Genomic DNA, 22,268 nt, shown 5'->3' with positions numbered 1-22,268 from the left:
TACCTAATGAACATTCACCTTTTGCTTCAAGGCTTTTTTTTTTTTTTTTAATATATTTTGTTTTGGCCACGCCACACAGCTTGTGGGATCTCAGTTCCCCAACCAGGGATCAAACCTGGGCCACGGCAGTGAAAGAGCTGAATTCTAACCACTAGGCCACCAGGGAACTCCCAAGGCTTTTTTTTTTTTAAAGCAAATACAGCCTGGGACTTCCTTGGCAGTCCAGTGGTGACTCCGCACTTCCACTGCAGGGGGCACGGGTTTGATCCCTGGTTGGGGAACTAGGATCCCACATGCCACACGGCACAGCCCAAAAAAAAAAAAAAAAAAAAAAAAGCAAATGCGGGGCTTCCCTGGTGGCACAGTGGTTAAGAATCCGCCTGCCAATGCAGGGGACACGGGTTCGAGCCCTGGTCCGGGAAGATCCCACATGCCGTGGAGTAACTAAGCCTGTGCGCCACAACTACTGAGCCCGTGTGCCACAACTACTGACTGAAGCCTGTGCGCCTAGAGCCCAGGCTCCGCAACAAGAGAAGATGTTGCAATGAGAAGCCTGCGACTGCAATGAAGAGTAGCCCCTGCTCTCCACAACTAGAGAAACTAGGTATCCGCACACAGCAACGAAGACCCAACACAGCCAAAAATAAATAAATAAAATTAAAAAAAAAAAAGCAAATGCAGCCTCACCGATATGCTAGCCCTGTCACCTTTGTCTGTGCACACACTGTACATAGCACACGGGGGTACCACTGTCCACCTGACCCTGTTCATTTATGAAACCACCGATGTACTCCACAAGCACTAGCCTGTGTCATCCTTACAACCACCCTAGGATGTGGGCACTATTAACACCCTCGTTTTTTTAGATAATGGAGCTGAGGCACACAGAGGGTGAAGAGTGGCCCAAAGTCAGTCAGCTAGTGACAGGCAGTGCCTGGATTTGAACCCAAGTTGTCTGGCTCCTGAGTCTGCTTTAACCCCTGCTGTATATGCTGCCACCGGCTGGACCAGAAGCCCCGAGGGCAGAGGTTCCCATCAATGAGATTCAGTGACGATCTGAAGCCCCAGCGATTTGTCCCAGATGGTCACAATGCAGCGTGGCAGGGGCCACACCAGATATGGAAGGAACTGGTGTGTATGTGATGGGGGTGGGAGCTGGTCCAGGAGGGCTTTCTGGATGCGGTGAGGTCTGTAAGGAATGCTGCAGGGTGAGAAAGGCTATGGAGTGGGATCTTGTCTGGGGGTCAGTAGGGAGCCATGGAATGGCTGAGAGCAGGGGAGGGGCAGGGTCAGCTCCGGGTGTATGAAGAGCCCTGTGGGGCCATGCAGAGGTGGACTGGAGTGAGTGAGACTGGAGGCTGGGAGTCTGGGGAGGAGGCTGGGGCCTACGCTCAGGGAGAGAGTCAAGGTTTGAGCAGGAACTGAAGTCAGGGGGCCGGATTTAGGAAGAAGTAAGGTGAGACCTGAACTGCACCTTAAAGAATGGGGAGTTTTGGGGAGTGATAAATTGGGAGTTTGGGATTGGCATATACACACTACTGTATATAAAATAGATAATAAGGACCTACTGTATAGCACAGGGAACTCTACTCAATAGACTGTAATGGCCTATATGGGAAAAGAATCTAAAAAAGAGTGGATATATGTACAGGTATAACTGATTCATTTTGCTGTACACCTGAAACTAAGACAACAGCAACTATAATCAATTATACTCCAATAAAACTTAAAAAAAAAAAAAGAATGAGGAATTTCGCAGGCAGACAGGAGGAAGGGCATTCCAGGCAGGCGAAACCATGTGTGCGAATGCCAGATGCTGCAGAGGGAAGCTCCTGCAGGGGCTGGAGACAAATCTCATCTGAGGGGTCTGCTATGAGGTGAGGCTGGAAACACAGGGACCAGACCCTCTGAGGCCTTGAACACCACACCGAGGGGCCTGGACTTGGGAGCCCTGGCAAAAATTAATTTTCTAGCTTGGACTTAATTTTATGCATGGAAGGGCTCTGAGCAGAGGATGGCCAGCGTCAGACAGGGAGTTAGAGAAAATCTCCCTGGTCATGATGGATGGGAGGGCCCAGGCAGAAAGGGTGAGGCCAGGGCTCTGGGGAAGCCAGTGATATTTAGGACGCAACATTGGACTTGGTGATTGATTGGATGTGGTAGTGTTGGGGACAGGAGGGAGGGGAGGAGACAAGGGGAAGGTAATTCATTAGAATTTGAATTCCTCCTGGACAGGGTGCATGTGGGCCCCTTCTCTCTACAACCAGCACCCAGCACCAGACTGGACCTCTGCAAATGTGTTGAAAGAGTGAATGACTTTGGCCCATCTTTTTTGCTCCTGCGCTGCCCTTCAGAGTGGGGACGGGAGAGGCAGAGGATGCACCCCTAAACTCTACAGCCTCTGTCCATTCTCCTCTCTCCTTTGCCTTAATTGCCTTCTCTGAATAAAAAGAACAGATAATAATAATAATAATGACTAGTCCCTCTTTTTGTCCAGCACTTTAGCATTAAGGGAGGGTATTCACATCCGTTCCATTTCAGGGCTGCAGCACTGAGTCTGCAGAAGGGGAGCGTCTTGCCCTGCTGGTCCGAGGCAGAGCCAGGTCAAGGACGGGAAGGCCCATTGATCATTTTTGAGCCCGGATTCATTTTACCTGCGCCCCCTCCCTGCAGCCCCGGGGGCCCCGCGTGGTCGCGGTTACTAAGCCATCGCCTTTTCACAGGTGATAAATCGAAAGCCGTGACTGTGCAGTGGAAAGAGCCAGCCGCGTCTGACTCCGACAGCTGTGTGGCTGGCCTTGGGCAAATTGCTCACCTCTTGGAGCCTCAGTTTCCCAGTCTGTCTCTGTGCTGCAAAGACGCGGACGCCTGGCCCTGATGGCAGTTCTCATGACTGGCCAGAGAGGGGAAGCGTCCTCTCAAGGTTAGTCATGGGGGGAGGGGGTTGGAATCCAGCCCCCCTGACTTCCAGGCCCGCGGGCTGTCTGTCCACTGACCCAAAAAACCTTGGACAAGCAAGAAGGGGGCTTGGCTGGACCAGAGGGACCCTAAGCCTCTGAAGCCCGAGGCAGACCTCCTTCCACACCCCTCCTGGCCTGTCCCCAGGGAGGGAGCAAAGATTCATTAGTTATAGCACCAGCTGGCAGGCAGCCGTGAGAAGGACAAGGATGGGAGGACCAGCTGCCCGGAGACTCCCTGCCGAGGAACTGGGCCAGGGGGGAAGGAGGAGAGGGCGGGCGGGAGGGAGGAGGGAGGTGGCAGGCGAAGTCCGTGACTGAAACGTCTGGCACAGTCGGAGGCCCTTCCCCCCAGCCCTTCCCCACTCCCTTCTCCCTCGCCACCCGCCCCTCCTTCTGAAGCATCGGAAGCCAAGCCCGTGCATCCTTCTGACTCGCTCTCCAGCTGGGTGACGTCCTTGGGCAAGTCGCTCAACCTCTGTGAGCCTCAGTTTCCCCTTGGGTCCAACAGGTGTAATGATGCTCACGCCATAGGGTCGTGGTGAGGAGCTGAAGAGCGAGGCCAGCGAGGGACTTGGAACTGGGATGTGGAATGCGTTTTTCACCTCTTCCTTTGGGTGAGAACGACGATGGACACGAGTCCCCACCACCCTATGGCCCCCAAACCCATCCTTCTCTCCTCGATCACAAGTTGGTCCCAATAATAATCGCTATCGAAGGAAAGATGGCTACTTGCCAGGCGCACAGTAATCAGTTTAGGGGCCTTGATTTCATTTTCACACACAGTCTTTCCTGGTGAGCGGGAAGGACTATACATAGGAGGGTGTGGAGGTTCAGACAAATCAAGTCACTTGCTCAAGGTCACACAGACCTGGGGTCACCGGGGAAGTTATCAAATAAAACGGGGCACTTTTGAGAATCAAAGGAGGTGCTGCTGATAATTATGCCAGGACCAACCCAGGCAAGCAGGGCAGGATGTCGCTCTACATGGAGACCATGTGGTCGAACCAGGATTCTCGGTCAGGCCGGATCGATCCTTCTGGAATAGGACCCTGCATTCAATCCCGGGCATCCCACCTACTCTCCTGACCCCTGACCCTCTCCTGATCTCATCATCTCCCTGGGCCTCGGTTCCCAACTCTGTCAGAGGAGTGCCGTGGAGGCTGCACAGCGTAAAGCCCACAGTCACAGCTTTAACTCCTCAAGCACTGAGGTCCAGAGAGGAGCAGTGATCGGCTCAAGGTCACACAGCAAAGTCGGGGGCTGAATGAGGATCTGACCCCAGGTGTCTTGACTCTTCGCGAATGTGGTAATGATGAAACGAATGCAGGTAAATCCCTTGCTTGGCACTGTGCCTGGCCATAGTGACCACCTACCCTCTGGCATCTTAGGTCTACATTACATATTCTTATTCTCTTCCTACCTCTGTGCAGCTTTCCCCCCAGAGGCCCCAGCCCCTGCTCCTCTCCTGGTCCCTTGTCTGAGAGGTGGAAATGAATGGGCTCTGGCATCTCACAGACCCCAGTCTGATTCCCTGCCTCTTACTGTGTGACCTTAGCCAACGCTGTCCAATGGAACCTTCCACCATGATGGAAATGTTCTAGATCCTTACTGTCCAATATGAGAGCCGCCAGGCTGAAATGTGGCCACTGTGACTGAGGAATGATTTCTTTCTTTTTTTTTTTTTTGGACGTACCATGCAGCTTGTGGGATCTTAGTTTCTCCACCAGGGATCGAACCTGGGCCGCCTGCAGTGGAAGTGCGGAATCCTAACCACTGGACTGCCAGGGAATTCCCTGAATATTTTATTTTATTTAGTTTAGATTAGAATAGCCACATGTGGCTTGTGGTTACCAAATCGGACAGCACAGCCTTAAAAAAATTATTTAACTTTCTCTGATCCTCAGTTTTCTTCTCTCAAAAATGGGGCTCCACAGCACCCCCTTTGCAGGGTTGTTTCTTCCCATGAGAGTTAATAAGTGCTCAGAATAGCGCAGGGCCTACAGTTAGATGCTCAGTAAAGGGTGACTTCCGTTATGAGCTCCCTTTGGCTTCATTTTCCCCATCTAACCCCTTCTTCCCCCCCCCCCCACTCTCTCTGCACTGGGTCTGGGAGGTGAGACACCTGCTTCCTGTCACCCACGGGGCAGCCAGGCTACAGGAGGGCCTCACCCCTGCCAAGCTCCGCGCGATCGTCTTTGGCCTCTTGAGAAACTGCACGGCTTCACTGTTGGCCAGGTCCTGGAGGCTTTCTGGGATGTGCATGCCTGCTGTTCTGCTGCCCAGGCCCTGGGAGGCCGGAGCAGTAATGCTGGGCGCTGCCTGCTGGGCACTACCGTCCAGAGGCTCTAGGCCCACCCCGGGGCTCAGCTGCTGCAAGACAAGAGGGATGGAGGGGGGATGGTTAGAGTCCAAGGTGCGGGGTAAAGGGGCTGCCAGGGGTCCCAGGAGTAGGGGGCAGGGGATGGGAGGGTCCTTGTAGTCCCAGGATGGGGTTATATAGGGTGAGGGTTCTTAGGAGTCGGTGCATGGGTGAAGGAGATGCTGGGGTAGGGGTCCTAGAGATCGGGGCGCAGGATGAGAGGGTCCCATGAATTGGGGTGCCGGGGGAGGGGGCTTCTGCGAATTCTAGAGGTAGGGGCACAGGGTGAGGGAGCTGCTGGGGTCCCAGGAGTCAGGAATGCAAGCTGAGGAGGGCCCCAGAGGTGGAGGTGCAGAGTGGGGAGATGCCTGCCAGGCTAGGGAGGAGAGGGGAGAAGGCAGGATACTGGGGTGATGCCCTGACACAGGAGCCAGAGGGCCCATTTTAAGGACTGTGTTAATGGGATTTTCAAGGGACTAGGGGTGCTGGAATGGCGAACAGAACCCCGGGGACGTCTGAAACAGGGGGATCCCTTTCAGGCTTTGGGGTGACAGCACCCGTAGTGTAGACCCCAAGCAGCTCAGGGTAGATTTTAGGCTGTCCTCGTGATTGCGGGTGATTGCCTTAGAATCAGGGCCTCCCCTTAGAGTTCAGGTCCATCTTCATAAAAGTGCATTTCCTCAAGTCGGGGGTCTGGACCTCAGATGTGTAGGGAACATGGGCTCGGAACTCAGCTGCCCCCTCAGAATGAGGAGGCCGTGCCCCCGGCACTAAGCTACCTTCAGAGAATCGGGGTCTTCCCTTTAAGGACGTGGAATGGGGGTGGTGACACTTGGGGGTGATGCTGCCTGACAAAGGGTCACCCCTACTCTGGAGGCCGGGTCAACGTCACCTGGAGGACCGCTCTTCCTTCCGCCCACCTTCCCCTCCTGGTCGTGGCACCACCTCAGCCTTCTCTTGGTTCCTCTTTTTCCCGCCTTTTCGCTCCTTCTCTGCTGGAGCTGATTGGCTGAGCCAAAGCCCCGCCCCCTCTCTTTCCCCACCCACTCTGGAGCTGACAGGAGCAGGGGCGTGGCCTCAGCGGACGTTGGGCCGCCCGCCGTTGGCAGGCAGCTCGCGGAAGCCCTGCACGGTCCCGGAAGTCCCGGGAGTCTGGCGCCCGCCCCGCCCCTTTCCCTTTGAAGCTCTTGGACAAGGAGATACTTCTGCAGCGCATGCGCCGAGTCCGAGGAAAGCGAGTTGTGGAGCGAGGCAGGCAGATTGCGCGTGCGCAGTCGACACAGGGCGTTAGAAGAAGGAAATGGACCTCTCTCAATGACCTAGGCATTGCGCATGCGTCTTACTGCGGACTGAAGCCGAACCTCGAAGGCCCAGGACGCTTTTCTGCACATGCGCAGGAGGCTCAATGACAGTTGAACGTTGGCTAAGGTGAGGGAAAGGGTGAAGGATTGCCTAGCCGGGGATGGGCGGCCCTGCACCCCTATGTAGCCTTCCGAGCATATCCTATGCGCTTAAGATCCACCTGCCGCCTAGACCCCGCAGAGACTAGTTGTGCCACCACAGGGCTTCTGGGACCGCAATACGCTCCAGGACTTGAAGACCTCTGACCCCTGCCTAGGACTCAGGCCAACTGAGCACTGTGGGAGGGGACGCACAGCAAGGGCCTACGAGGCGGGCGGATGGGCTCTGAGCCCTTACTGGGGTAGAAACGGCCCCTGGAAGTTGGGACACGGAGGTGGAGAGGGCGCCTTTACCCCCAGATGACCATTGACTTATGCCCATTTCCCTCGTTTAGGCTGCGGGGAAAGGGTCTGGCCATGCTGCATGTGACCCGAGGGTTCTGGGGATCCAGGGTCCGAGTATGGCCCCTGTTGCCCGCGCTCCTCGACCACCCCCGGGCCCTGTCATCGCTGGCGGCCAAGATGGGGGAGTACCGCAAGATGTGGAACCTCACGGAACCCCGCAACTGGTCCCAGCAGTACCGCGAGCGGTTCATCCCGTTCTCCAAAGAGCAGCTGCTCCGCCTCCTGATAAAGGTACAGCCCGCCCCGGGTCCAAGAGCCTTGGAACTACGAATCCCGGCAGGCCTCGCGGCGGTACAGCCCTTCATGCTATAGAGGGCTGCCTTGGAGCCCCCTGGGAGTTGTAGTTCCTATTCCCTTTATAGGCCCAGGTGGGCGTGGAGTGAGTTGGAATGCAGGGGACTGACCTTTGAGATGCAGATAGGTGCCGCAGCAGTTCCGGACTCCAGCTTGTTCTGGGGGCTGGAACAAGCACTCACTGGGGCATGGTTTTTCCCTCTACAAAATGGGTATAATAATCATCCTCATCATTACTATTACTACTGCCTAATAATAATTATTATACCCACGAAGCTATAATTATAATGATATCACACAGAGCTCTTATTATATGGCACTGTGCTAAACATTTCCCACATATTATTGAATTATTGAACAACCCAATAAGAGAGGTACCACCATCATTCTCATTTTACAAATGAGGTAACTGAATCAGGAAAAGGTCAGTGACTCACCCAAGGTCATGACTAGTGGCCCAGATCTGACTCCACAGCAGGGCGGGGACAAGGGAAGGCAAGTAGCACTTGCTCGACCCTAACAGCTTACCCCACTGTTGCCATCATACTTGTGATTATCCTGTATTATCATTCATTCATTTAATAATTATTGATTAAACACCTGTATGGACTAAGTCCTGTGCTGGGCTTTATCCATACACAAAAGTATATGTACACACACATAAACACACGTGTATATATACGGACACACATAATCACATCACATTCTCACCATTGCTTTTTTGAGAAAGAGGGTATGATCCTCTGTTGCTGATAAGGAAACAGGCTCAGAGAAGTGATGACATTCACCCCGGGCACCGAGATAGGAAGCATAAAGAAGTGGTTAAGTATGTGTGCTCTGGAGTCAGATAGGCCTGGATTGTAGTCTCAGCTTTTCTTTATACAGACAGTGTAGCCCTCAGCAAGTGACCTCTCTGAATCTAAGTGTCCCCTCTGAATAATGAGGGTTATAATTCCATCAACCTCCTTGCATCCTCTAGAGGATGATATCATGCCAGCAAACAGCGCCTGGCACACAAATAAGGAGTGACTCCTGGCCAGTAAGTGTCAAAGCGGGAACCTGAACATCTAGCTCTTCAAGTCATCTGTTTTTCACTCTCTGGAGCTACCTCAGTTACTTGGCCAGTGAAATTGATCAACCCTTGTCCCTTCTAAAACACGCCCAAATCTTAAAGAGCCCAGAGCTCTGATTTTCTGTCTGGGTTGCCCAGGAAAGAATTCCTCCCCATGAGGAAGTAGGGAGAGGCCTAAAGAGAAGTTTTGCTTCCCGAGGTAACAGGAGTTCCATTCCAGTCCTGCGGAGAAGGCGGCTTTGGAGGAGTTCGTGGCCCACGTGAACTTTTGCACCTTGTTCCACTACCATCACATCCTGGCCCAGCTGCAGGTGAGGACAGGGCCCCTCTGGCCCTGTCATCCTTGTTTGCTTATCCATTCATTAAGCAAAAATTCTCTGAGGGCTTACTTGGAGCCTGGCCCTGTTCTAAGCACTGGCAATGCAGCAGTAAGCAGAAGAGATGAAGCCATGCAGCAGTAAGCAGAAGAGATGAAGCCATGCCCTTGTGGAAGTGACATTCCAATTGGGGAGATGATAAATCAATAATTGTAAAATATGATACCCAGGAGTTGTAAGTGCTATTGAAGGTGGAATAGAAAGGGACGAGAAGGGCACCTGTTTTAGACAGGGTGGTCAAGGAAGCCTTCTCTGAGGAGGTGACAGGTGAGTTAAGACCTGAGGGAAGCGATGCAGCGAGCCTCGTGGGTGTCTGGGGAAGGACATTCCAGGCAGAGCGAAAAGCAAGTGCAAAGGCCCTGAGGTGAGAGAGGGCCTGGAGTGTTGGGGGAATGGCAATGGGACCACTGGCTGGAGGGAGAGAGGGCAAGAGGTGAGAGCAGAGAAGGAGTGGGGGAAAATTGTGCCTGGCCTTGTGGGCCATGCAGAGGACTTGGCTTTTATGCTAAGTGAGCTGGGAGCCGCCGCAGGTGGGCTCTGAGCAGAGGAGGGTCATGAGCTGATTTGGGTGTCAATAGGATCCTTCTGGCTGCCATGTAGGGAAAAGACGGTCAGAGGCAGGGAGATCTATTAAAGAGTCTATTATGTTGTCCAAGTGAGAGATAATGGCAGCTCCCACAAGGGTAATAGCAGTGGAAGTGGTGAAAAGTGGTCAGACGTTGCTAATGGTCCGAAGGCATCAGCATTCAGCTGTGTGGGTGGGGCCTTGAGAGAGAGAGGAGTCAAGGGGGCCTCCAGCGGTTCAGGTCTGCTCCTCCCGAAGGATGCAGCTGCCACTTACTGAGACGTGGAAGACAGAGTCGGGGGCAGGAGACAGGTCTGTGGGGAAGATTGAGAGCTCAGTTTTGGACTCAGAAATTTGAGCTGCCTATTGGACAGCCCGGTAGAGAGAGGGACTTGAATGCCCACAGGCTGGAGGTCAAGGGAAGGGGCTGGGCTAAGAAATAACCCTGGAAGTATCTAGATGGTACTGCATGCAACCACCACAGGGATTAGTCCTGAGGAGTGAGTGCCAGTCCGGAGGTCGGGAAGGGGAACTGGAAGCAGTGAGGGGGCTGGACAAGGAGAAGTCAGAGAGAAGCCGAACTCCAGGAAACGGTGGAAGCCAAATTCTCAGCATCCTCCTCCTGCTCTCGGATCTTGTGTTGGGCATCTCCAGGACCACCCTCAGATTCACTGATTTTCACGAGGGGCTCACAGAGCTCAGTAAAGCTGTTATGCTCCCAGTACTAGTTTATTACAGCAAAAGGAGAACAGACAAAATCACAAAGGAAAAAGGCAAGGAGACGGGGTCCGGGAGAGACCAGGTGAGAGCTTCCAGTTGTCCTCTCCCAGCAGAGTCAGAGGAACAGTGCTTCGTTCTCTCATCAGTGGTGCATGACAACACGCAGGGTATCACCCACCAGGGAAGCTCACCTGAGCCTTGGTGTCCAGGGTTTTTATTGGTGGTTGGTCAGGCAGGCGTGGCTGACTGCCTACGTGGCTGATCTTAGTTACTTAGTCTCCGGCCCCTCCAGAGGTCACACTGCTACTTCATGACCCCACCATGAATCACATTGTTAGCACAGACTATCAGGTGTGGCCCAAGCCCCTGGTAAACCAAGATACTCCCATCAGGCAGGACAGTCCAAGGGCTTAGAGGTTCCCTCCCAGGAGCCCACCAGTTCTTTGGAATGTGCAGGGTTTGGACAACCCAGGCCTGCCGAGTTAACCCTTTACCACTCCTGCCCCCCTATAGCTCTCCTCTTTGCTTCGATGAGGGGCAACATCGGCCCCTCTGTGTCAGGCTCGTCAACTCCTTCCTGCAGAACCGAGGAGCAGCTGCCATCAGCCCCATTTGCAGAAGCAGAAACTGAAGCTCCAAGAGGGCCCAGATGTGCCCAAGATCATACAGGTCCCAAGCGGCAGAGCTCGGATTTGCACCCCTGTCTCCTGGCCTCCAAGCTCTTCTTCGGGGCACTTTTTAAAAAAGTTATTTAAAAATATATTATTATATAAACATTTAAATATATTGAAACAGAAAGAATATACAGTGAAGACAGACATTCTCACTGAGGCAGCAGATTTTAAATGGAGACACTGAGAGGGTTGGGTAGAAGCACCAAAGGTGAGTGAGACACACCGGGTGACCATTTGCTGGTGACCTAAGTCCGTTGAGGAACCAGGCAAAGAACAAGAAGAGCCCAGTTCAGGCGCCAGCTTTGTCGTTCACTAGGCGTGCGGGTGACCTTGGTAGGTGACCTCTCTCTGCTCCTCCTTTCTCCTACGCATTTATTCATTGAATTCACTCACTAGATATTTACTGAGCACCTACTGTGTCCCCCGAATGGTTCCAGCCCCCAGGACACAGCGGTGAGCCTGAGATGTGTGTATCTGCCTCATGGCGTCATGTTCTAGTGAGGGAGACAGACCCTTGACAAGGTAAAGAAGTAAAATATGTTAAGAGGTGCTAAGTACCATGGATAGGGGTGCCAGATAAAGTACAGAACACCCAGTTTACTCATTTCCTACTGCTGCCATAGCAAATTACCATCAACTGGGTGGCGTAAAACAAGAGATTTATTCTCTCAGAGCTCAGGAGGCTGGAAGTCCAAAATCACGTTGTTGGCAGGGTTGGTTTCTTCTGGAGGCTCGGAGGAAGGGAACCATCCTATGCTTCTCTCCCAGCTTCTGGTGGGTGCCGGCAATCCTTGGCTTGTGGACACATCACTCCAATCTCTGTCTCCATCTTCACATTGCCTTCTTCTCTGTGTGTCCTTTTCTGTCTCTTATAAGGACACTCTCATTGGATTTAGGGCCCACCCTAATCCAGTATGATCTCACTTTGATCCTTACCTTAATTATACCTGCAAAGACCCTATTTCCAAATGAGGTCGTATTCTTTTTTTTTTTAATTTATTTTATTTTTATTATTTTTGGCTGCATTTGGTCTTTGTTGCCGCACGCGGGCTATCTCTAGCTGTGGCGAGCAGGGGCTACTCTTCATTGCGGTGCGTGGGCTTCTCATTGCTGTGGCTTCTCTTGTTACGGAGCACGGGCTCTAGGCATGTGGGCTTCAGTAGTTGTGGCATGCGGGCTCAGTTGTTGTGGCTCGTGGGCTCTGGAGCACAGGCTCAGTAGTTGTGACACACGGGATTAGTTGCTCCACAGCATGTGGGATCTTCCCAGGCCAGGGCTCAAACCCGTGTCCCCTGCACTGGCAGGCAGATTCTCAAGCACTGTGCCACCAGGGAAGCCCGAGGTCATATTCTGAGGTTCCAAGGGGACATGAATATTTAGGGGACACTATTCAACCTTCTATACCCAGTTAAATTTGAATTTCAGATAAGCTATGAATAGTTTTTTTTTTTAAGTATAATTATGTCCATGTAATATAATCCTTATATATTGCATAGGACATACTTAAACTAAAAAATTATTTGTTGTTGATCTGAAAATCCAATTTAACTTGATGTCCTGCATTTTATTTCTTTTTGGCTAAATCTGGTAACCCTAATTAAGAAGAAAAAGAAATCAGAGGTATTTTTGCAATTTTAGGTAGGGTAGTCAGGGAAGGCCTCAGTGAGGGGGTGACATTTGAGCAGAGACCTAAAGGAGGCCAGAGTGAGCCATATGGAGATCTGTGGGAATAGTAAGTGCAAAGGCCCTGTGGCAGGGGTGTGCATGGTGTGTAAGGAGGAACAGCAAGGTGGCTGGTGGGGCTAGAGCTGAGTGCCCAAGGGGGACAGGGCTGAAGATGAAGTCAAAGAGGGGACCCGGGGCCAGATCCTGCAGGGCCTTGTGGGACACAGTGAGGACTTTGCTTTGACTCTAGGTGAGGTGGAAGCCAGGGGAGGGCTCTGTGCAGAAAATAGGCGTGAGCAGATTTAGATGACGACACGCGCCCTCTGGTGGCCGTACCGGGAACAGACGGGGGTGAGGATGGGAGATGGGAGCTGGGAGCTGGGAGTCCTGCACTGAGGCCACCACAGCAGTCCAGGGGGTGAGAAGTGCTCAGATTCTGGATCTATCAATATTCTGAGTGTGGTGCCATCGGGATTTGCTGATGGGCTGGAGAAAGAGAGGAGTCCAGGGTGACCCAAGGCTTTGGGCCTGAGCACCTGGAAGGATGGGCTTGGCCTCTTCTGAGATGGAGAAGATGGGGGGCACCGTGGGGTGGAGTGGGGGAGGGGATTGGGGAGGAGTTTCAGGACCCCAGTGTGGGACATAGAGGGCCTGAGAGCGGGGTGGTGGGGACGGTCATGAGTCAGACACTCTCCCCCCCTGTGCAGGGATGAATTCAGGCTGTGAAGGCGAGGGTCTGTGTGAGTGGATGTCCACACTGACCTTGATGTCTGTACCAGGGTCTATGTGCAAATTAGAAGAAAGCACCCCTTACCCTAGCCTGGGGCTGTCTAATATGATAGTCACTATCTACACGTGGCTGTGTAAATTTGAAATAATTGAAATTAAATAACAATTTAAAATCCCATTCCTCAATTACATCCATCACGTTTCAAGTGCCCAGTGGCCATCTGTGGCCAGCTGCAACCTATTGGATAGTGCACATGGAGATGTTTCCATCATTGCAGGAAGTTCTATTGGATGGTGCTGTTCTATACCCTTTATTTCCTTATGAAAAGATGATAAATGTCTAGGTCTGCAGCATCTACAATGGTACAATTTAGGTCTGGTACCTTTGGGAGGGGACACCTCGAATTGTTATTTTGTTGGAAGATAGGGATTAGAGGATGTTATTTTGTGGGCTTGATGTTGGATTTGAGGCAACTGTGACATCCCTAAAGAAATGTCAAGTGGAGAGTTTGTATTAGTTCCTATAAAGGCTTAGCTGCTATAACAAGCAGACCCCATAAGGCAATAGTTTAAAGGAGGTGGAGGATTCTTTCTCTCCCACTTAACAGCCTTGTGGTAAGTGGGCCAAGGTGGATAGGCAGCTCTGTTCCACATGAGATGATGCCGGGATCCAAGTTCCTTCCATCTTGTTGTTCTGCCATCCCCTTAGGGCACAGTCTTCATCTCTGTGGGCTCAGAACTGGGTTGTAGGCAGAAGAGCATTCTAAGCTGGTAGAACAAGGAAAGAGTGTAAAGTGCAGGGGGGGCAAGAAGTGAGGGAGAAGGTGTACCTGTCACTTCTGCTCACATTCTATTGATGAATTCTCCTAGCCACACCTAGCCTCTCAGAGGAAGATGGGAAATGTAGTCTATCTGGGCAGCCCCGTGGCCACCTTCACCTCTATTACTGTGGCAGAAGGGGAGGACAGAGCTCATGCACTGGAAATGGGTATTAGGTCTGGAACTTGGAGGAGAGGTCCGAAATGGAGATGTGGGTTAGGTAGTTATCTGCGCAGAGGTGGTGTTTAAGGGCAAGGGGATGGCGAGGCGACTTAGAGTGAGCTTGAGGGAAGAGAAGGGAAGAGGGCCTAGAATCAAGCCATGGGGTACCCCATCATTTAAAGGATGGGGCCAGGAACATCCTTATGTGTACCCACAATCCCTCATGCAGTGACCTAGCTCATTTTTCTTCTCTCTGACTCTCTCCTCAGGCCTTGTATGACCCCATCAACCCTGACAGGGAGACCCTTGAGCAGCCTTCACTTACAGACCCCCAGCGTCTGTCCAATGAACAGGAGGTTCTTCGGGCTCTGGAGCCCCTGCTGGCCCAGGCCAACTTCTCCCCGCTCTCAGAGGACACCCTGGCCTATGCTCTGGTGGTCCATCACCCTCAGGATGTGGTCCAGGTGCTTGTCTTCCAGAGGAGAACCAAAACTCCCAGGATGCCTTGGGGTAGGGGTGGAGTCTTTGGGAAGCAGAGCCTGCTGGGAGTTGTAGTCCTGAGCACAGGGCACCAGCACTTGTGGCACCTTTGGTGAATTAGAAAAAGGTGCCTCTTTCTCAGGTCACTTCACTGCCATCTGTTGGAAAAGTATCATAAGATACAGGTCTTCTTAGGACTAGAGACTTTATCACCATTTGCCAGAAAACCAATACAGCTGTCCTTTGGTATGGGGGGGATTGGTTCCAGGACCCCTGTAGATATAAAAATCCCCGGATGCTCAAGTCTCTTATGTGAAATGGCATAGTATTTGCCTATATATATGCACATCCTCCTGCATACTTTGTCATCTCTGATTACTTATAATACCTAATACAGTGTAAATGCTATGTAAAGTAGTTGGTGGTACACAGAAAATTCCAGTTTTGCTTTCTGGAACTTTCTGGAATTAAAAAATTTTTTTCTCCATGCCGTAGTTGGTTGAATCAATGATGTGAAACTCACGGATATGGAGGGCTGACTATAATAAATAATATCAGTACAAAATACCATTAAAGTCAACAAAATTAGGGAATTCCCTGGCAGTCCAGTGGTTAGGAGTCAGCGGTTTCACTGCTGGGGTGCAGGTTCCACCCCTGGTCAGGAACCTAAGAAGATGCCATAAGCCATGGGGTGCGGCCAAAAGAAAAAAGAAAGTCAACAAAATTATAACAAAAATACTAAAATCTTCCAGATTTCCACATTTTAGTGATTTTTAAGATGTGCTTTTTTTCTGAAGTCATACTTTACTGTCTCTGAAATTGGGATGTGACTTACAAGGGGGGGGTAGTGTGAAATAGTTTAATTGGCAATATATTTTCCCTTTTAGTTGCTTCATAAAATAATAAATTATAGAGTATCTTAAAATCAGTGGCATCTTAGATTCTAGGAAATACGGTAATAAAGATGACTGTGATGTGAATGGCACCATCTTGGGTGGTGTGCCCTTGTGCAGTATACAACATGAACAACCATACATGGCTGTTCTGCCTACACACTGGGTGATGATAAGCCTGGGAAGTGGGGCAGGGGATCATCGGGGGCAGGGGCATCTAATTCGAGTATTCCACACTCACACCCTAGCTTATGCTCAGCTGCCCCTGTTTCCTTCTTCCCCCTTGGCAGGTGACGATAAATTTGGACCAGTATATCTACATGCAGTTCTGGGCCCTGGGCCAGCGAGTCGGGCAGATGCCCCGTAAGTCCAGCGTGGGCTTCAAGCATGGCTTCTTCAAGTCGCCCCCTGCAGAGAGGTGAGGCGGCCTTTGGTTCCCCAGCTACAGCGAGAGGGAGCAAGGTTAGAGTCGAGAGGGGACTGACAGGTCAGTGTCTGGATTTGGGTGTCTGGGACCCGGGTGGGAAGCCAAGAAAGGGGGAGAGGTGAATCAAATACTGCCTTTTCTTTCTAAGGAGAAGTAAGAACTACAATTCCCAGGGGAAGAGAAAGGGTAAGGACATTTTTCTCCATTTTCCAAATGAGGAAAACTGAGGCTCAGAGAGGGAAGACCAAATTCTGAAAAAGTGGTACCGCCAGGATTCTGATGAACATTATGTTTTTAATAGATATTCAAATACAGAGTAGGGTCAGGAGAGCCAGACCTTCTCACAGTCAGCCAATGGACCTGTCAGTCACCCAATCCTTCTGGAAATCAGTGTATCAAATACAGTTACGAATCCAAAAACAAAACACAACAAAAACCAAAGACAAGGGCTTCCCTGATGGCGCAGTGGTTGAGAGTCCGCCTGCCGATGCAGGGGACACGGGTTCGTGCCCCGGTCCAGGAAGATCCCACATGCTGCGGAGCGGCTGGGCCCGTGAGCCATGGCCGCTGAGCCTGCGCGTCCGGAGCCTGTGCTCCGCAATGGGAGAGGCCGCAACAGTGAGAGGCCTGCGTACTGCAAAAAAACAAAAAAAAAAAACAAAAAAAAACAAAGACAAAAAGTCTGTTATATCCCTTAAACCAGTAGTTCCACTTCCAGGAATCTATTCCAAGGACATACTTATACGCGCAGACTCTGTGTTTAATTATCTGTCTCTCATGCTGGACCATAAGCTCAACAAAGGCAGCTCCACAAATTCAGTGTTGTCTCTCCAGAGCTAAATAGCACTCCCTGGCACCTAGCAGATACTCTGAAATATGTACAGAATTTGAATTTGAAAATTAACTAAAGTAATAAACTCCCTGTGCAACTAAATCACTTCGCTGTACACAGGAAACTAACACAATATTGTAAATCAACTATACTTCAATTAACAAATAATAAAAAAGATAATTAACTAAAGAATCTTAGCTCTCATTTTTCAAGTTCTTAAAATCAGAAGCAACCTATGTGTCCAATAATAAGGGATTGTATCATGTCACTGACCCCTTATTGTTGGACACTTATGTCTGACTTTCCTCCCACCATTGTTAATTAGCTTTTAAAATGATGATGTGACTACAGAGCCAGAGAGAGTGTCCTAGGGTTGGAGTGGGGCGCCCTGGGGTGGTCCTGACCATCGTTGCCCCTCCATCTCTGGCCATCAGGAGATACTTTAAGCGGGTGGTGCTAGCAGCCCGAGCGAAGCGGGGGCACTTGGTGCTGAAGAGCTTCAAGGACATACCGTTGGAGGGCCTGGAGCAGCTGCTGCCCGAGCTGAAGGTGCGCACGCCCACCCTACAGCGGGCCCTGCTCAATTTCACGTTGGTCGTCTCGGGTGTGGTGTTCTTCGTCAATGTGGGCATGGTGGTGCTCTCCGACCTCAAGATGGCCACCTCCCTGCTGCTGCTGCTCTTCACTGCCTTCATGGGCCTGCGGGCCTCCAAGGTAAGCGGCCCACCCCACCAAGCCTGCTCCTTGGTGTTCAGCCAGGTCAGGCCACCCTATCGTTTTATTTCTCTTTTTGTGGATTATTCCTGCTTCGTGCTGTGCTTCCTTTCCTTTCCTTATTTACTCAACACAACCTTGGGCAGGTTTCTTGATCTCTCTGTCCCTCGATTTCCTCATCTGGAAAATGGGTATAATAGCAAGACCTGCCTGGTAGGGCTGTTGTGAGGAGGAAATGAGTGAATCTGTGAGGAACACTGGATACAGGGCTGGCATGTGGCTAGTGGGATACAAGTGTTCACGGCCACTCACTGCATGCTTAGTGACGTGGGAAGGGTGTGTGTTTTAGAACCAGACTGCCTGGGTTTGAATCTAGTTCTACCGTGTTCTAGCTGTGTGACCTTTTTTTTTTAGCTTTTTTTTTTTTTTTTTTTGGTGGCCACACCGCATGGCATGTGGGATCTTAGTTCCCCGACCAGATATCGAACCCATTCCCCTGTAGTGGAAGCGTGGAGTCCTAACCACTGAACCTCCAGGGAAGTCCCTAGCTGTGTGACCTTGAACAAGCTGCTTAACCTCTCTGTGCCTCTTTAAAGTGGAGATGACAGTGGGGGTTGTTGTGAGGAGTAAATGAATTGATGCGCATACTACAGTGCGGAAAACAGAGCCTGGCACATAGTACAGAAGGCATTATATGAGAGTTCGCCATTACCATTATTACTGTTATTACTGACTGTGCTCTTGTCTCCTGAGTCTGGGCTTCCCCATCCTGGCCAGGTGTCACTATCACCAGGGGAGCTATTTTATAAATGCAGCCTCCTGTGTTCTAGCCCATATGGACTGAATTGGAAACTCTGGGAACAGGGCCTGTATTATTAACAAGCTCCCTTCCTGATTCCGCTACATGTGAGCGCAGGGCCGCCTCATCCAGTTGTGCAGGTTGTTCACCATCCAAGGATACGTGGCCGAAGGGACAGCTGGGGGTTGGAATCCAGCTTGTGCTTTGCTTGCTGAGCCGCGAGCTCTGTCTCGAGGCTGAGGTGGCCTCAAGGGGCTGCCTTTTACTGATTCTCCCCAGGGGTGGCATTGGCCCCAGGAACGTGGACTGGCATGAAGTTACTGTTGTGCCCGATCACTTACTTGCTGGCTCCTTGGTTTTCAGGCTGTTTTCAGCCATCCCAATGGGCTCGTAGGAAGCCTGGTTGGTTAATAAATCCCACAGATAATAACCAGCCTGCACTGGCTGAGAGGGTTGCAGGGGTGGGGGGAGCACTTCCTACCTAGAACCAAGGGTCCAGTGGGATTGGAGGGAAGCTCTGAAAGGCGGGGATTGAGCCTTTCAGGGGGCTGGGTGAGCACAGCTTGGGGGGATCTCACAGTGATGGAGTCTGGGGTGCAGCGTGGTGAAGCGAGGCCGCAGAGGGAGTGGCGAGGGCCTTGAATGCCAAGGCAGTGGCCCTGGACTTCATCCTCAGGGCAGGGGGCTATGGAAGGGCTGTAAGCATAGAGGGTGTGTGGCAACCACGGACAACAGAGGGGAGGGTGCCGAGCTGCTCTGGGGAGGACATACACAGTTCTAGCCCAGGGAGGACCATCCGTGTTACCTCTCAGTGGCCCGTGGGGGTGGAGGGTCCTGAGCCTCTTGGGCTCTGAAGCACCCGGTTTTAAACCCAGTTCACTAGTTAATTTACTGCATCCCTTAGACAGTTTCCCATGCCCCAGGCTGAGCCCCCATGCCTTAACTTTATCATTTATTTATTTATTAATTTGGCTTGTGGGATCTCAGTTCCTCAACCAGGGATTCAGCCTGGGCCATGGCGCCGAAAGCACTGAATCCCAGCCACTAGCCCACCAGGGAACTCCCTCCATGCCTTAAATGTGGGTCTCCCTGGCCTCTGTCCAGCTGCCCGCACAGCATCCATCTTCCCCTAAACCCCCTTGTCCTCCCGAGTTCCCCGTCTTGGGACAGATGCTCAGATCAAACACCTGGGAGGCTGATTTTGCCGCAGGGTACACGTCCCTCTTTCTCCTTCCACCCCTCCACCCACGAGAGATCTCGTCCACTTCCGTGGTTTCCACAAGCAGCTCCCCATCATCTCCTAGATCGGGGTGCTCTGTGCTCAGCCTGAAGCAGCCAAGCTGGCCAGGTGGAGGGCAGCATCTCTCCCACACCTGCTCTTCCTCCTGGTTCTCCATCTGTGGTTGACCCCGTTGTCCCCCAGTCACTGGTTAGACCCCTGGAAGTCGCCCTGGCCCTGCCCCCCAACCCGTCAGTCCTCAGCCCATCCTTCCTGCCCCCCCTCTCCAAGTCTCTGTGCCCATCTCCTTTCCTCTATCCTGGCTCCAGCTCAGACCCTCTTCCTAGCCCCCCCGTTGGTCCCCTCCGGCCCATCCCCATTGGCCCCGGGGCTGGCCCTGCTTCTCCCTTGCTCACAACTTGGCATCGGAGACCTTGCTTCCCCAGCCTCATCTGACACAATTCTAAGCTTCAGCTCTACCAAAATATACTTGTAGCTCCTCCCCCCCCCGCTTCTCTTTTCTTCTCTCCCTTTGCATGTGCTGTTCCTGGTGGGGAAGGGGGGCAGCCAATAGACAGCTGGGCCCCAGACCTGGCGCTCCCTCCCTTCTTCTCTGAAAACGGCTCATCAAGTATTTGTTGTCTGTTAACACTTCTCTTTGACAATTTAACATTTAAAACCTTTTTTTTTTAATTATGGAAAAGTGCAAACAGATGCAGAAATAGAATAGTATAATAAGCTTCCTTGTAGCCAGCACCAGCGTCAACAGGTAGCGACGGTCAATCAGGTTTCACCTAAAGACCGCCTCCCCGACCATTGGATTATTTTGAAGCAGATCCTGCACGCGTCATCTGGGAACACTTCAGTAGGTGTCTAGACGATAAGGATTAAAAAAAAAAAATCATTGTAACAAAAAGTGCCGACACTAAAACTCCTGTGGTCCGGAAATCCTCGAACACGTTCATTAATACGTGGCTCAAATGAGCAAACCAGGGGCGAGAGCATGTGGGTTAAACATCCAAATACCCAGGCCCCAGTCCTGGGGACCTGAACCGAAGACGTCTGGGGAGGTCCCTGGAGCCCTCGGGAAGGACTGTACCAGCGTAAGTGACCCAGGGGTGTGTATATGGGTGAGGGTGCGTGCTGGGTGGGTTGGGGAGTGTGTGTGTGGAGCCCCAGCACGGCCCTGACCCTCCCGGATCTCGTCTGGCCTGCAGATGTTCGGACAGCGGCGCAACGTGCAGGCGCTGGAGCTGGCGCACATGCTCTACTACCGCAGCACGTCCAACAACTCGGAGCTGCTCAGCGCCCTGGCCCTGCGCGCGCAGGACGAGCACACCAAGGAGGTGATGCTGGCGCATAGCTTCCTGGCCCGGCGGCCCCGGGGGACGCAGGGGCAGCCGGAAGAAGGTAGGACTGCGAGTGCCAGGTGGCCCCACACTGCCCCGCCCCTTTTCAGCCCCGCCCCCGCGAGGCCCCGCCCCATCCCAATGCTGCCCGGCTCAGACGTGGCCCCACCTGGAGCAAACTCCACCCTGCCCCTACCGGGTTGAGACTACCAGACGTGGCCCCACCTGGAGCAAACTCCACCCTGCCCCTACCGGGTTGAGACTACCGTTAGTCCCAAGTGGCCCTGCCCCAGTGAGACACCATCCCCACGATGCCCACCTCCCAGTCCCGGCTCGCACTGGTGAACCCGATTCAGCACTCGGGACCCCTGACCCAGCTTCTGCTCTTCCCTGGGGTGACTTCCCTCTCCTAACCTCAACCTCGATAGGAGTCTTGGATCAGGCTCCTGTTGTGGCATGCTCCCCACTCCCCGTCCGCTTCTTCCTATACGTGAACCCAAACACTTCCTACAAGACACCCTTATCCGTTACCTGTGTAAGTGCCCTGAGCAAGAGTCCCTGGCTTGTCCCCAGATGAGAGCCCCAAAGCTGAGCCTCCTAGGCTTTGTCCCACTCCCCTAGGCTTCTCCCAAACCCAGACCCCTCTTATTCGTTGTGCTGCGCCCTCCCTGCTGCCCCCTCTCAGTCCTTCCAGGTCTGTCTGACCTCCTCACAACACCTGCCTCCCTCTGCAGAGACCTCCCAGTGGCTCCAGTCGGAGGTGGAGAACTGGCTTCTAGCCCAGTCAGGCTGTGACGTGGCCTTCAACGGAACTCGGGCCCTGGCCCACCTGCAAGCCCTGACCCCCAGCATCGGGATGTACCCGCCCCCGGGTTTTCCCAAACTAGACCCGTTGGCTACTATCACTTCCCCCAAGGCCGCACCACCCAGCACTGATGACCCCTTAACGAAACCTCTCTGTCCCGCCCCGCCCAGCCAGCTGGTTGGGAACTAAGCTCCGCCTCCTCGACAAGCCGTCAATCATGGCTACGATGCTTCACCACTCCACAACTTCCAGTTACTCATTACTACTTAACGTTACTCTGTTTTCTTAAACAAAGTCGCCCATCAAAGCAGCCTGCTGTTGCTAGGCCCCCCTCTTCGGATGAACAGCCAATCAAAGCTTTTAGGCCCTGCTTCTGTTCCATCTTGGTCCCCCGCCCCACAAACATTTAAACGTGGTGCCAGCCAATCACAGCTGTGCAACGCTACAAACCACCAGGCACAGCTGTTAAACTGTGCCCTCCCGAGGCTATATATCACTGTCTTCTTAGCCTGTACCGGGCAGACTGCCCATCGTGTTTACCGAGGCGGA

The 22,268-nt window shown here is 52.4% G+C and overlaps 2 protein-coding genes across 15 annotated transcripts in view; one reads left to right on the top strand and one right to left on the bottom strand.

Moving 5' to 3' along the window:
• Positions 1-7,372, bottom strand: part of SYNGR4 (synaptogyrin 4) — a 12,928-nt gene extending 5,556 nt beyond the window's left edge. Inside the window, exons 1-2 of one of the 4 annotated variants that reach the window (XM_073796097.1) lie at positions 7,254-7,372; positions 5,130-5,330 (exon numbers count right to left, since the gene is read on the bottom strand). In XM_073796097.1, the coding sequence (XP_073652198.1) occupies positions 5,130-5,222 (93 nt within the window). In that variant the 5' untranslated portion in view covers positions 5,223-5,330; positions 7,254-7,372. Of the gene's footprint in view, positions 1-5,129; positions 5,331-6,211; positions 6,343-7,253 lie in introns of those variants that run through there. The other 3 variants (XM_073796098.1, XM_033846059.2, XM_033846060.2) reach the window with 3 other exon arrangements.
• TMEM143 (transmembrane protein 143) lies at positions 6,491-22,268 on the top strand. 11 transcript variants are annotated; one of them, XM_073796095.1, is made up of 9 exons: positions 6,491-6,747; positions 7,115-7,355; positions 8,690-8,801; positions 10,666-10,898; positions 14,471-14,665; positions 15,865-15,992; positions 17,268-17,547; positions 20,783-20,975; positions 21,649-22,268. In XM_073796095.1, the coding sequence occupies exons 1-9, from the start codon at positions 6,725-6,727 to the stop codon at positions 21,906-21,908; spliced, it is 1,665 nt and encodes a 554-aa protein (XP_073652196.1). In that variant the 5' UTR covers positions 6,491-6,724; the 3' UTR covers positions 21,909-22,268. The 11 variants fall into 11 exon arrangements, 10 of the variants coding, with proteins under 10 accessions (XP_073652196.1, XP_033701949.1, XP_073652197.1 ...); XM_073796096.1 differs by having other exon boundaries at positions 6,497-6,747; positions 8,697-8,801; XM_033846053.2 differs by lacking the exon at positions 10,666-10,898 and having other exon boundaries at positions 6,505-6,747; positions 8,697-8,801.

This window comes from Tursiops truncatus, chromosome 19 (genome assembly GCF_011762595.2).
Source record: "Tursiops truncatus isolate mTurTru1 chromosome 19, mTurTru1.mat.Y, whole genome shotgun sequence".
NCBI classification, from domain to species: Eukaryota; Metazoa; Chordata; class Mammalia; order Artiodactyla; family Delphinidae; genus Tursiops; species Tursiops truncatus.
This window is presented reverse-complemented; position numbering and strand designations above follow the sequence as displayed.